This window comes from Panthera tigris, chromosome C1 (genome assembly GCF_018350195.1).
Source record: "Panthera tigris isolate Pti1 chromosome C1, P.tigris_Pti1_mat1.1, whole genome shotgun sequence".
Taxonomy (NCBI): Eukaryota; Metazoa; Chordata; class Mammalia; order Carnivora; family Felidae; genus Panthera; species Panthera tigris.
Window position 1 is genome coordinate 148,509,659 of NC_056667.1, and position 12,778 is coordinate 148,522,436.

Below are 12,778 nucleotides of genomic sequence, written 5' to 3' on the forward strand. Positions count from 1 at the left end.
GCGACACTGAATACAGGGACACTCACACGGCAAGCACAGAACGCCATGGGGGAGGTCGGACTACTTAAACTTCAGAGCCCATTTCATACAGCTGAAGAAAACGCAAATTCAACACAAAAATGGACAAAACCACAAAAATCTGGTCATGCACTTGGATAAGTCTTCATGGTCTTTGTGCATACCCAGAAAATTGAAGTTTTCTTTTTCTTTTCTTTTTTTCTTACTTTTTTTTCTTTTTTCCTTTTTTTTTTCTTTTTTGCATCATAACATTTGATAAAAATCTTTCGTTTTGTTTTTTTTTTTGTTTTTTTGTTTTTTTTGTTTTTTTTTTACTAAAATAAACCTGTTCGGGGGAACAGCTACTAGATGAATTTAAGGGTTTTATGCACCTTATAGAACTTATAGCAAAAATAGTTTTAGTTGATTTCATTATAAATAACGTTTTCAAGAACCTGTGCAAAACTGTCAATAATTTCCTAAAGCACAATTGATCAGAAAAATCCATGATTGTTCAGCCTTCACACCCTTCTTCATGTAAGAACACCCTTCTGTACATCTGGAAGAGAAAAATAAAAGATAAGTGCTTTTGTACATTTGGTATAATACGGCACCTCCTTCTTGTTTTAACGGTGTAGGTGTTTGAGGAAGGCAAGGTGGTGGACGCCTCTGGTGGTAGGCCAATAAATGCTGGAACCGAGGGTCGTTCCGATGCCTTGACTCCACCTGTCAAACCTGGGACCTGCACCAGTTCTGGTGCACTTGCACCAGAACAAACAGAGACCCAAGTGTCTTAAGTTCCACACAGCTATTTTATTACGATCTACATGACCAAGTAAAAAGTTTTGAGACTTGTGGTCCAGGTGAGAGCTGGGAATGCAATCCTCCCATCTAAAGATACTAACATTAAATTCACAGTCAAAATATTGCTAATCTTATAATGCCAGATGAAGCAAAATCTCATATTTCCTTCAGTTTGTGAGGAGTAAAGCAATATAAATTTGGGTCCGTGTACCATAGGTCAAATTTGATACCTGGTGTTCTGACAGGTTACAGACTTTTAGGGTGGGGAGGGGTAAGGAGGGTGAGAGAGTAACTATACACTTGACTTCAATACAAGGCACTATTCTTTTTGGACAGAACCTGGAAGTTGCACAAAATCACTGATTTAACATTTCAGTAACACTGGATTCCTTGGCCATGATTAAGGCAGTGTGACCAAATCTGAGCTATGCTAAGTATCACTATGATAAAAGAATCATAGACTTTTTCCTTGACGTGAGCCCTACAGTTACAAAGATGTTGCCTTCATACCTCACAGTTACTTATTAGGTTGAAAGGTGTATGGTGAATGGTCATTAGACGTCTCGACGGCCACCTGCTGCTGACCAGTTGCTTCCTACGAGAAAGCAGAGCAGGTGACACATGAGCAATGGCATCCAAGCTCTGCTACTCACGTCTGAGCTCCACATCTTAAAAAGCAAGCACTCATTAAAAGTGGTTTTCTTCATATTACGTAGGGTTTTCAAGGTTAATTATTTTCCTAAGGAGTTAACATGTCTGACAGACCCAAAGAACCTCCCACCCCAACGTTTATGAGTTGTCTTTTCATATCAAGCTACAACTTACCAAACAAATATCCCTTGAGGCCAGATGTGACTTGGAATTCAGTATTTTCAGATTTTAGAATCTGAAAAACGGTAGGCACATGCTGTATATCACAGAACATATCCAGTGGGGTCTAGGGCTGCACCTCATAACCAAACACATGAACAGGTCTACACTGAAGGATATAAATATGCCCAGTAAATGCGCTAGGATTCTTGCTTTCCATAAATTCGGGTTCAGTCTTGCCACAGGTCAGGTTTTTGCTGAAGCGGTTACAAAGAGAATGTTTACTTTCAGATTTTATTGTGTTTCAGAATTGCAGATAAGGGACTGTGGGTTCTGTAACTGTGGCTGTCAATATGTACACAAATTTAAATCAATTAGAGGAGAACAAAACAAAGCAAGAATGCCCCAAATGATCCAAACACAGGCCTAGGGGTGTTTCTGCAACTGGAACTTGTAGGATCTGCCTAGTGGGTAGGGCTGATTGGGTTGACGAATTTCCTTGGAATTTTAAGGGTACTGTGCAGAAAAATGCTATGTTTTGTTCAATCGTAATTCAAGTGTCAGTCTTCTTCCATGATCATTATCATATCGGTATCTTCTAGAATAAAAACTAAGAGTTATTTAGCTATACTAACAGCCTCTATTAAAAAAAAGGTATGGTTTGTTCCTCATCCCTATTATGATTCTAAAACATCTGAAATATCTTACTTGCAATTGACTACTTCTTGTAGTTATTATTATTGACAATCTTTGGTACTAGGATTGCAATCTTTAGCTTTATCTTTTTTTTTTTTAACGTTTTAAATTTATTTTTGAGAATCAGAGAGAGGCAGTGCACAAGCAGGGGAGGGGCAGACAGAGAAGGAGACACAGAATACAAAGCAGGCTCCAGACTCTGAGCTGTCAGCACAGAGCCCGATGTGGGGCTCGAACTCACGAACTGTAAGATCATGACCCGAGCCGAAGTCAGATGCTTAACCGACTGAGCCACCCAGGTACCCCTTCAGCTTTATCTTAATTTGCCTGTAAGTATCACTTTACAGGACACAAGATAGATTCCTGAAGGGTATGAAATGTGCTACAACCTTGGGAAAATATTTCTGGGAGTTTTGGGGTGTGTGTGGCCTGGATGTTGCTACACTAATCGGTATGCATAGAATTATCTTTCACAGTTGAAAATAATCCTAGCTATACACGCCCTCTAAACTCAATTCTTTATGCAAATATTTGACTTCTGATGGATCTTTGAGTCCTATCTAATTTACCCATTTCTTTTTTTTTTTAAATTGTTTTGAATGTTTATTTTTGAGATAGACAGAGAGTCAGTGGGCAGAGAGAGAGGGAGACACAGAATCTGAAGCAGACTCCAGGCTGAGCTGTCAGCACAGAGCCCGACGCAGGGCTTGAACCCACGAACCACGAGATCGTGACCTGAGCCGAAGTTGGACGCTCAACCGATTGAACCCCCCATGCGCCCCTAATTTACCCGTTTCTAAAGCTACTCATTGCCAGAATGGCCACTGGAGGGTCTGTACCAACCTCAACGGGAACCGCCGTTGTCTGCACATGTGTATACTGTGGCAAATAAGCTCCTTGCATAGCTGACGTCGCAGGCATGTACTGAAAAGGAGAATACGGTCAGGATGGGAAATGAGAAGCCATGCAAAATTCTGAGTGCTTGGGAAATTTGGAGATGGGATGTCAAGTATTTGAAACTCTCAAAGAAGAAATTTAAACAAGCCACCGCAAAGTTTAATTAGTAAGTATGTCGTATGGAAGGCAAAATGAATGTTTTCTACTTCCTGAATTTGTCAAACTAAAATTCCCACCTGTCTTTGGATTTCCTAACAAAGAAATACATACATGAAGATCACTAGGGCTTCTCATTCTCAATAATTCAATATCACTAATGTGCAATTTTAGAAGATCTCATCTCAAACGACCTCATTACTTTCCAGCAGCCCCCTGAACTAGTATCTATAGAGTTATTTCCATAGGTGGAGACCTAAGGAGTAAATGATGTGTTGAGTTTTTATCAGGTCACCGCAGAACAGGAAATGGACCCTTGGTTTCCTGATGCTGACAATCATCCTTTTCCAAAGGCCGCAAAGCTTTCTTGTTGATCTCAATGTGTACGAACCTGGCTGAGCCTTCACAAGAAGCTGCTGCTGGTTTTGAATGTAAGCAAGGAAAACATACCTCCCTTTGTTCTTTTCTGCCACCATCGATATGGTCTGAATTAAAAGCCTTTGTCCATCTTACCGTCTAAATGCTATGTTGATATATATCAACCCCGAAAGTTCATCTGGTACCAGCTCAACCTCAGTACCCAGCTAAGTCCCCTGGGCTTCGGAGAAGTAAGTCAATACTAAGACTCTAATACAGTGCCTCCAAATTTCATAAAAGAAGAAGTGAGGAACAATCTCCTGCCTTTATCACCAAGTACCACCTACATCTTTTGCTTCATGAGACCAGGTCTGCAGTATGAATGAATGACACCAGTGATTAGGGCTATATGTGGTCAAGTGTGGTTGCCAGATTCTGGTAAAGGAGAGCTACCCAAAGGACAGACATTTAGTTCATCAATTAATCATGTGGAAGGCAATGTTGGGGGGCGGTGAGAAGGGCTCGGACATAACCTTTGATGTCACAGAGCCTGTAATTGATAGATAAGACACAGGCTGCATTAATTTACCCCCCTCCCTTTGCTGAGACATAGGATATTAATTTGCCACCTACTGTTCCGGTGCTGCCTAGTGACAGATGACTCATCTGCTGGGCCAGAGGGCTGATCATAGATGCAGGCTGTAGTGACATGGTGTGCTCCATTGAGGGAGTTAACACGGCCCCCTGGGGAGTCGGGAGACAAGAACAGTGTAAGATAAACTCAAGGAGGGAATGAAGATTCTGTCATTCCTTTTGCAAAGGAAATGCCCTAGTCTGTTGAGATGTGAAGCAAAAATAACCTCTCACACTTGCAAACGGTTTCCTTAACAATTGCCTAAAAATCTTCTAGCTAATGCTTCCTAAAACTTTCTTAAGAGCATTCATTTCACTGAAATCACTGCATTGAACATCTTCCCCTTTCCTTTTGCTCAGCTGTAAAGCAGGCCAGTCCAGCAGGAGGAGCTGTAGTAGGAAATGCAAACTATTTTTGGCTGGATAAGGCTACAAAAATGCTTCCTTAATTTTTTAAAAACTAAATGACAGCTGATGTTCTATGCAGCCACAAAACAGCACACATATCATATGGTGTCTTTGTGTGAAAATGTTCTGGACAGTCACTTGACTCAACATCAGGCTGTTAGGATCAAGATCACATTCTTCATTCACTCTGTTTCTCAGAACTTTCAGCTACAATTTGGCACCAAGGGAGGGAAGCAGATCCAGATATGATTAATACTCCAATTTCAGGTTCTTTGCTTTCATTTGAAAAAATTCTGGGCATTAAACATAAAATTAAATATGATTAAATGGGGTGGGGTGGTGGAGAACAAAAAAAGTATCGCCCATAACCCAGCCTCTCCCTAATACACAATAAACAATTTCATATCCTAGGTTTTTGCTTTGAATGTAACATTCTATTATAAATATTTACCTAACTTAGTGCATAGCCATCATTATCATCATTTTTAAATTTTTTTTTTTATGTTTATTTATTCTTGAGACAGAGAGAGACAGAGCATGAGCAGAGGAGAGTAGAGAGAGAGAGGGAGACACAGAACCCGAAGCAGGCTCCAGGCTCTGAGCTGTCAGCACAGAGCCTGACACGGGGCCTGAACTCACAAGCTGTGAGATCATGCCCTGAGCCGAAGTCGGACACCCAACCGACTGAGCCACCCAGGTGCCCCATCATCATTTTTAATGATTGCATAATGATACACTGATTGTCTAAACCGAAATGCAGTTAAATCCATTTCTGCATTTTCTCTAATTTATCCTATGTGATATTCTTATGGATTACATCATTCCTCTCACTTCTGCAATCACCCAATTACCTGAGAATGCAGTTATTCTGACACATCCTACCAACATTAATGTCACGTTTTTGGTATCATTGCAACTGATCTACCCCTTCAATAAATACGCTGTTATTTATTGATAATTAGAGCACAAATAAGGCAGAGACTGGTATGTGGGCACTTTAATTCTGGTTGCAGGCAGTCTAAACTGGGTAGGGAAAGGCAGATAGGAACCTTCTGCACACACTACCACTGTCTCCTCTAAGATGTTAAACTAAGATATGTGTAGGCTTTGTCTCCAAAAGTTGCCCAAAAAAGATATAGATGTGTGTCAGAAACTGTTTGTTGTTAATGCATGTCATAGAAAATTTCTTTTTAAATTTTTGGTGTGCATCACCAAAAAGTATGTGGGAACATGGAAATGATTCAGAAGCCCAGAATATGCTGAAGGAATTTCCTGCCCCCTTTTCTCATTCATCGGTAGGAGCTACTGTCCAGGACTGTGCACACAGAGACAAATATGTGTGCGTGTTTATATAGACACACACACGTGTCATCGGAGAGCTCATCTCCTGTGTTATCAGCGAAACTTGTTTTCTCTACTTCTTCAAAGTCATCTCAGCAACTTCCGATTTAGAACGTGTCCTTGGATTACTGTTTCATACACATGGTCTCATATTGCATGCTATCCTTCAGGAGCTGTCCTGAGAGAAATTCCTACCTCCTCTTATGGCCAACAATGGTTTGCTTTTCCTAAACAACGGATCTGTTATTATCTTACAAGTACCATGAATTGTTCTGCTTATCAGAATTCCCATTTTGCCTTAGTGACTAAAAGCAGAGGGCCAAATTTGTAGCCTTCTTATGACAAGCATATGGGCCACTGTGTTGGGTGCTTAGCTTTTTTTGGTGATTCTGTTCTCCACTTTTATTTTTCAACTGTTATTTACTTCTTTTTTTAATTTTTATTTATTTATTTTGGGGGACGAGGAAGAGAGAGAGAGAGAGAGAGAGAGAGAGAGAGAGAGAGAGAGAGGGAGGGAGGGAGAGACGATCCCAATTAGGCTCCATGAAACATCTGTCAGGGCAGAGCCCAATGCGGTGCTCGATCTCACAAACTCTGAGATCATGACCTGAGGTGAAATGAGCAGTCGGACACTTAACCCAGTGAGCTACCCAGGTGTCCCCATTTTTCAACTTTTAAAAGGCATGTTTTAATTCAACAAACTGGATTTTATGTATCTTTGAAAAACACATAAATACACTTAGTGTAACTCAATTAAAAAATGTAATATGCACATAAATATAACAAATGCTCACGCCACTAAGAAATCACATTTATCAAAGAAAGTGTTACTGTTTCAGTATTTATAATTTCTACAGAGAGGCTAAAGTAACACTGATAAAAATCTCTAGCTTAATTTGTAACGCTTTATACCTGCATTAAACAGAATGCAATTAAAAAAAAAAGTGAACTGTTTCATCCCAACTACTGTTAAAAACAGTAATTTTAAAACTTCAGAATTTTAAAATTCAATTGGGTGGTCCTCTATAGAACTGGTATAAAGAAGAAAATGGTACCCTGCTTCAAATATGATACATTTTAAGTTCTTACCATTGCAAATTTAATTTGATGTCAAGTACCAATTTGTTTTAAGTCAAGGGCGAGTGGACGCTTTATACTGAACTTGTACATTCGCATATGCCATGCTTAACATACCCCAAATCCCATACCATCTTTGGCAAAGGGTTTTAACCCAGAGAATGGGTTTCTAAATGTTGCAAACCACAAGGCCATGAAGGTGAAAAACTTACAGGGTGCTGTAGGATATATGGTTGAGGTTGCATCCAAGAAGGACTTTGCACCTGGAAAAGGGAGGATTTTGAAAGAAACATTGATTTTCATTGGAATGCTAGCGACTTCTCTAGAGATCTTTTAATCATGTTAAAATCTACAGGAGGAAAATAAGGAAGCAATACTATCAATGATTAAAAAGATCAAGGCAGTTAGAGTTCTTGGCAAACTGGTCACTCTGAATAGGATGAAATGATTATTTAAAACCAAGTTCCACGTGCCCATTCAGGAAGTATTAACTGAGTACCAGGCATCAAAGAGAAAAAGGCAAAGAAGATATGGGCCCCACCCTTAAGCAATTTATTGTCTAAGCAAGGAGATAAACAAGTAAACAACTCAAATCGTGAAAGTGTTAAGACCTAGGCACTTTTGGAATGCAGATGAATGAGAATTAATTCCAGCACATCTCATTACAAACTAATCCTTAAAGTATGTGCTTATTTAAAAAGAATAACGGAATTCAATCCCTCTTTGATACCAGGACATTAGGTTTCAGGAATCTTGTCTGGTGGTCAACAATTTCTAGTTAGTGTGGAAAATAAAAATCTGAAAATCAGATTTAGGAAATTAAACTCCAGTAACTACATCTTGACATGTACAGTCAAAAGGGCACCTGCACAGTAGACCCTCTGGGTTGAGGAATAAGCCATGAGAGTCAGGTTCCATGGCAGGAAAGAAAGCCTGTGCAGTCTGCCACTCCAGAGAAAAAAATATCAGTCCATTTCTTGATGCCCAGAGCGTTACTGAGGCTACACAACTGTTAAAAAATTAAGTTTCAGTCTCTAATTCTTAGCAACAAAACCCTCCTGTATCTTATCCCCTACTGTTAACTTCAAAGGTTCTATAGAGAGGATATGGGGGAAAGTCATGGGGGGAAGAATGTATTGTGATTTACCTTGATAGCAGAGCCCCGATACTTGTTTTCTCTGGTTTCCTTTGCCACCTAAGGCAGACCAAAGTTAAGTGCTTCTGCCTTGTTAACATTTCAGTTATCTGGACTGCAGTCTTTCCCCACTGGGGTACTACTGGTGGTTTCCTGCAGATGCCAATTTCTCAAATCCAATTGTATAAGCATATGGTGGTTTAGTGGAGAAAGGCCCACTCCAACACGAGTGCGAGGCCTTCACTGAATAAATTGTGGGGAGGAGAGCAGCTCCCTGTAGCCCCCAATTGGGGCAAGATGCTCTCATTTTTGTATGCTTTCAGTGGTCCTAATCTAACAGCTTACAGCATTATGGGGTTAGGGAGCTATAACACCTAATCCAATTTTCTTTCTGAAGCAGCAAACGAGCTCCTGTCAATTTCTTTTCCTCAATTTTCCCTAACTATAAAATGGGAATAATAATCTATGTTCTTTGAATTCTTCACCATTGGTTCTCCCCTCCTTTGGGTCATGGCTCCCTCTGAAAACCTGACGAAAGAAATAGAACTCTGTCTCCCGCCCACCGCCTGCCCCCCCCCAACCCCGCCAACTAACTGCATACACACAAGCAACATTTTGCAAACGATTTAAGGGAATCTCAGACTACTTGAAGCTCATCTGCTGACCCCACTGTGTCCCTGAATTTATGGGGTTAAGAACCTCAGTTTTACAGGTTACAGCACTAAGTGGCAAATGGAATGCAATTCCACATGCATCTTAGGGAAACACAGAATGCCCAGGAGAAGAAATCAGGCCTTTGAAATGGAATGCTGTTTCCACAGTCAGGTCTCCTAATTTCTTTTTTCTATTCTATGAAACAATTCTGTGGCCGTAATGCTCACTGCCTTACAGTAAAGAGGGAAAAAGGTGGTAGGGACATGCATTAGTAGCTGAAATAGTTATAGCAGCACAATTCAAATCAATATGCACAATCATTTACCCGAGAATAAGCTTACTTGTCCCTAGTTTTAATGGTCTACATAAATGGCAGAGGTTTCCAAGTTCGGATTTTTAAACAGAACTACCTTTCATTAGGGAATTGTTAATTAGGGAAAACACATTACAGCAGATGTCACTGAGGCTTCTAGAGTAAGGGAAAATAGAAAAATTTTATGTCCAAAATAATGAAAGAGGCATGAAATCAGCAAATACCATGCCCAGCAGATTGAAGGACTAGCCCAAGTAACATTGAAAACCCAGACAGATAAAAGAAAAAATGAGTGAGAACTCAGGAAAAGGCAGAAAGAAGACCTAAAAGCTGAGGGAAGCTACGAATGCTCCATTAAAACTTCAGTTTCAGTGCACTTAACCACTTCTCTTTATTATTCGAAGCTACTTTTATGTTTTCAGACAGAACCACCTTAATGATATTGCTTATGTTGACCAATCCATTATTTTAAAAAGTATAATGAATATACTCTCATCAGCCCGCTAATCCTGTGTATGTATTAACGATGATGATGATAATCACGGCTAACATGTAGTGACTGCTCAGGATACACCAGGTACTGTGCTGAGCTCTTTACATTATTTAGTCCTCATACCAAGCCTATGAGAAAGAAACTATTATTATCCCCATTTTAAAGATGAGGAAACTGAGGCTTACAGAAATAAAATAACACAGTTATTAGATATTGTAGTTCCCTAACCCCAGAAATCAGGGCTACAACATCTAATTCAATTGTTTAAAAAAAAAACAAACAAACAAGAATACACAAAAGTTTAGTCACACAGGATCTCAACAGTCAACAAAAGAGAGAACTATATTCCCACGTGTCTGTATTGAACTGTTGTTATGTTTCTGTCTGGACCAAGGCGGTAACCCTGTTAGAGGTACTCTGCTATAGGAGGAGAAATGAACACCACCACGTTCATGGCGAATAGGAGGTAACCCTGCAATAAAACCGAATCACAGAACAAGGTACTTCATGAGATCTCGGTGCTAAGTTGGGAATTTAAGATAAAGCCTCCTCAAAATAACCTGTTTAAACAGGGAGTCACCTCCTTTTTTTTTTTTTTTTTTGCTGCGAATCTCATTGCATTGCTCATTTAATGTTACCTGATGGAGACACATCTTTACTCATTAGCATGTTCACTTGCTCTTTTCTTAGTTCCTGCTGAGGAATAAACAAAGGCAACGGTGCACACCTATTCTGTATTTTACCTAACGTCAACGTTTTTTAAGTTTCAACTTCTGGGACACATGGTGTCCAACAGCAAAGCCCGCTGTGGAGGAAGTATGTGGGTTCGTCCCAATTCTAAAATGCTATGATTTCAAGGACTGACAGCTGATAACCATTTTCTCTTGTTTTATATTCTCTTACATAAAAGTAAGTCTCTCTGTCAAATAAAAAGCAGCTTATTCTAAACTGGCTATCCAAGCTGCATAACATTGGACTTAAATTTCATTATAAGTGTTTAAAATTTTAAGACACATAAAAACGCAGCAGTGATTCACAGCCGGCAAGTTGTCATACTCTTGATGAATCCTAAAGGTACAAACCTGGTAGGCAGATACAGGAGATGCAATATAGGGTGTGAGAGAAGTTTGAGTGATCATTCGGTTTGTAGCAATACTGTATGGTGAAGGATAAAATCTAGAACAAACACAAAAGCCTTTATTAAGTAATCCTTTAAAAAGAATAATTCCCGGAACAAATGTCTGATATCTTCCACCTTCACATTTTCCCTCAAGCCATTATGCATTGATCTTAATGACATACCCGTTTTGTATAGCAGCTGTGGTTGGGTCATACGTAAGTGTCATTCCAGCCTATGGGAAAGAAAAAAAAAAAAAAAAAAAAGAATCACTCACCGCAAGGGCAAGGTTTACAAATTCCATTTCTTAGGTCATGGCAACATAAAATAGAGATAGTTTACTAGCATTTGATAAAAGTGAGAGTTTCCTTTAGGCAAACATAAACTCAATATGAGCATTCAGCTCTACACCTGCACAGTCTCGTTTGGTAGTTATTAGTTGCACGCAGTTATTGAAACATGGCGTCTCTCCAGCACAGTGGCTATATCTCAAGTGCTCAAATAGCCACATGTGGCTCGTGGTTATCACTGGACAGTGAAGACTCTAAACATTTCTCTGAGTCTGAGTCTCTGAAGACTCTAACATTTCTACTGGATGGCACCTCCTTAGACATTCTTGAACTAGTAGGTTACTTAAAAAAAATTCATTGAAAATAAATATGGAGAAATGGACATCCAATATTTTTATTGTCTTTTTTTTTTTTTTTTAAAGAACATTACTCAAAAGAATTAGGCAAAAAACTCAACAACAAATACACTGTTTGTTTTAATAATGTTACTTGGGATAATTTCTGAGTAATTATAAATGTAAACCTTGAAGAGACCGTGACGTTAAAAAAATACCAAACAGTTGTTCCATTTCTTCGGAGCAATTTAAAATTTTCTTTTACTTGATATGCAGCTAACTGGGAACCATTAACTGCACCCATCATCTCTCTGTCCATCTGGAGAGTCATCACTCTCTTAGCACCATTTTCACTGGGAAGAGTTTTAATGGGACATCATCTGCATCATAAAGCCTGAATGCTGGCACCTATTTCAGAAGTACAGCGGCCAAGTCAAGATGCTGCATGTGTACCCAGTCAAGTAGGCTCTCATGATTACACACCCACACTGAAGTCTCAAGAAGGGACTTACAAGTCTCACCTCTCCTTCTCTATGCCATGGTCTTCCATTAGGGATGTATTTGTTTGGGTTCTGCCTCTTCTTCTGTCCTCCATCCGCAAACTTACACAATAAAGGTTCTGTAGGAGCTGAATGAATGGGGACAAAAAACAGAAAACAAAATTGTATGTGTGTGCATGACAAAATGTAATTCAACTTTTTTTCTTTAAATTTTTTTTGAATGTTTATTTATTTTTGAGAGAGTGAGAGAGACAGCATGAGCAGGGGAGGGGCAGAGAGAGAGAGGGAGACACAGAATCTGAAGCAGGCTCCAGGCTCTGAGCTGTCAGCACAGAGCCCGATGTGGGGCTTGAACCCACAAACCATGAGATCATGACCTGAGCCAAAGTCGACGCTTAACCGACTGAGCCACTCAGGCACCCCCATTTTTATCCCTTCAACAGAAGCTGTGGCAGGTGCCATAAGGGAATTGATAGAACACTTTAAGCCAAAGGTTTATGCAGACCCTTATATGATTATCCGCTGGTGAAAAAGATAGTAAAGAAAATATATTAGTTATTATTTTCAAACCACAGAGTGATGAACACATTTATTCTAAGGAACCAAAGCAATCTTTTCATTCACTTTTATACTTGTTTACGTGCAGACCCACTTGTTTTCAATTCTGTTGATGAATCTCCAAATGCAAATAACATTGTATCACCTCCCCCCACCCCCAAATTAAAAATGCTCCCTTAGCAACTCATCATTCATTCTTCAGAGAGG

At 39.6% G+C, this 12,778-nt stretch overlaps 1 protein-coding gene across 14 annotated transcripts in view; it reads right to left on the minus strand.

The window, feature by feature from the left end:
• Positions 1-304: 304 nt before the first annotated feature.
• Positions 305-12,778, minus strand: part of RBMS1 (RNA binding motif single stranded interacting protein 1) — a 215,787-nt gene continuing 203,313 nt past the window's right edge. For 9 of the 14 annotated variants that reach the window (XM_042994549.1, XM_042994548.1, XM_042994559.1 and 6 more), the window contains 9 exons: positions 12,026-12,141; positions 11,074-11,123; positions 10,854-10,947; positions 8,324-8,371; positions 7,389-7,439; positions 4,351-4,461; positions 3,151-3,231; positions 1,312-1,396; positions 305-556 (listed from right to left, as the gene is read on the minus strand). In XM_042994549.1, coding sequence (XP_042850483.1) covers positions 1,319-1,396; positions 3,151-3,231; positions 4,351-4,461; positions 7,389-7,439; positions 8,324-8,371; positions 10,854-10,947; positions 11,074-11,123; positions 12,026-12,141 — 629 coding nt within the window. In that variant the 3' untranslated portion in view covers positions 305-556; positions 1,312-1,318. The remainder of the gene's footprint in view (positions 557-1,311; positions 1,397-3,150; positions 3,232-4,350; positions 4,462-7,388; positions 7,440-8,323; positions 8,372-10,853; positions 10,948-11,073; positions 11,124-12,025; positions 12,142-12,778) is intronic. The other 5 variants (XM_042994557.1, XM_042994553.1, XM_042994558.1 and 2 more) reach the window with 3 other exon arrangements.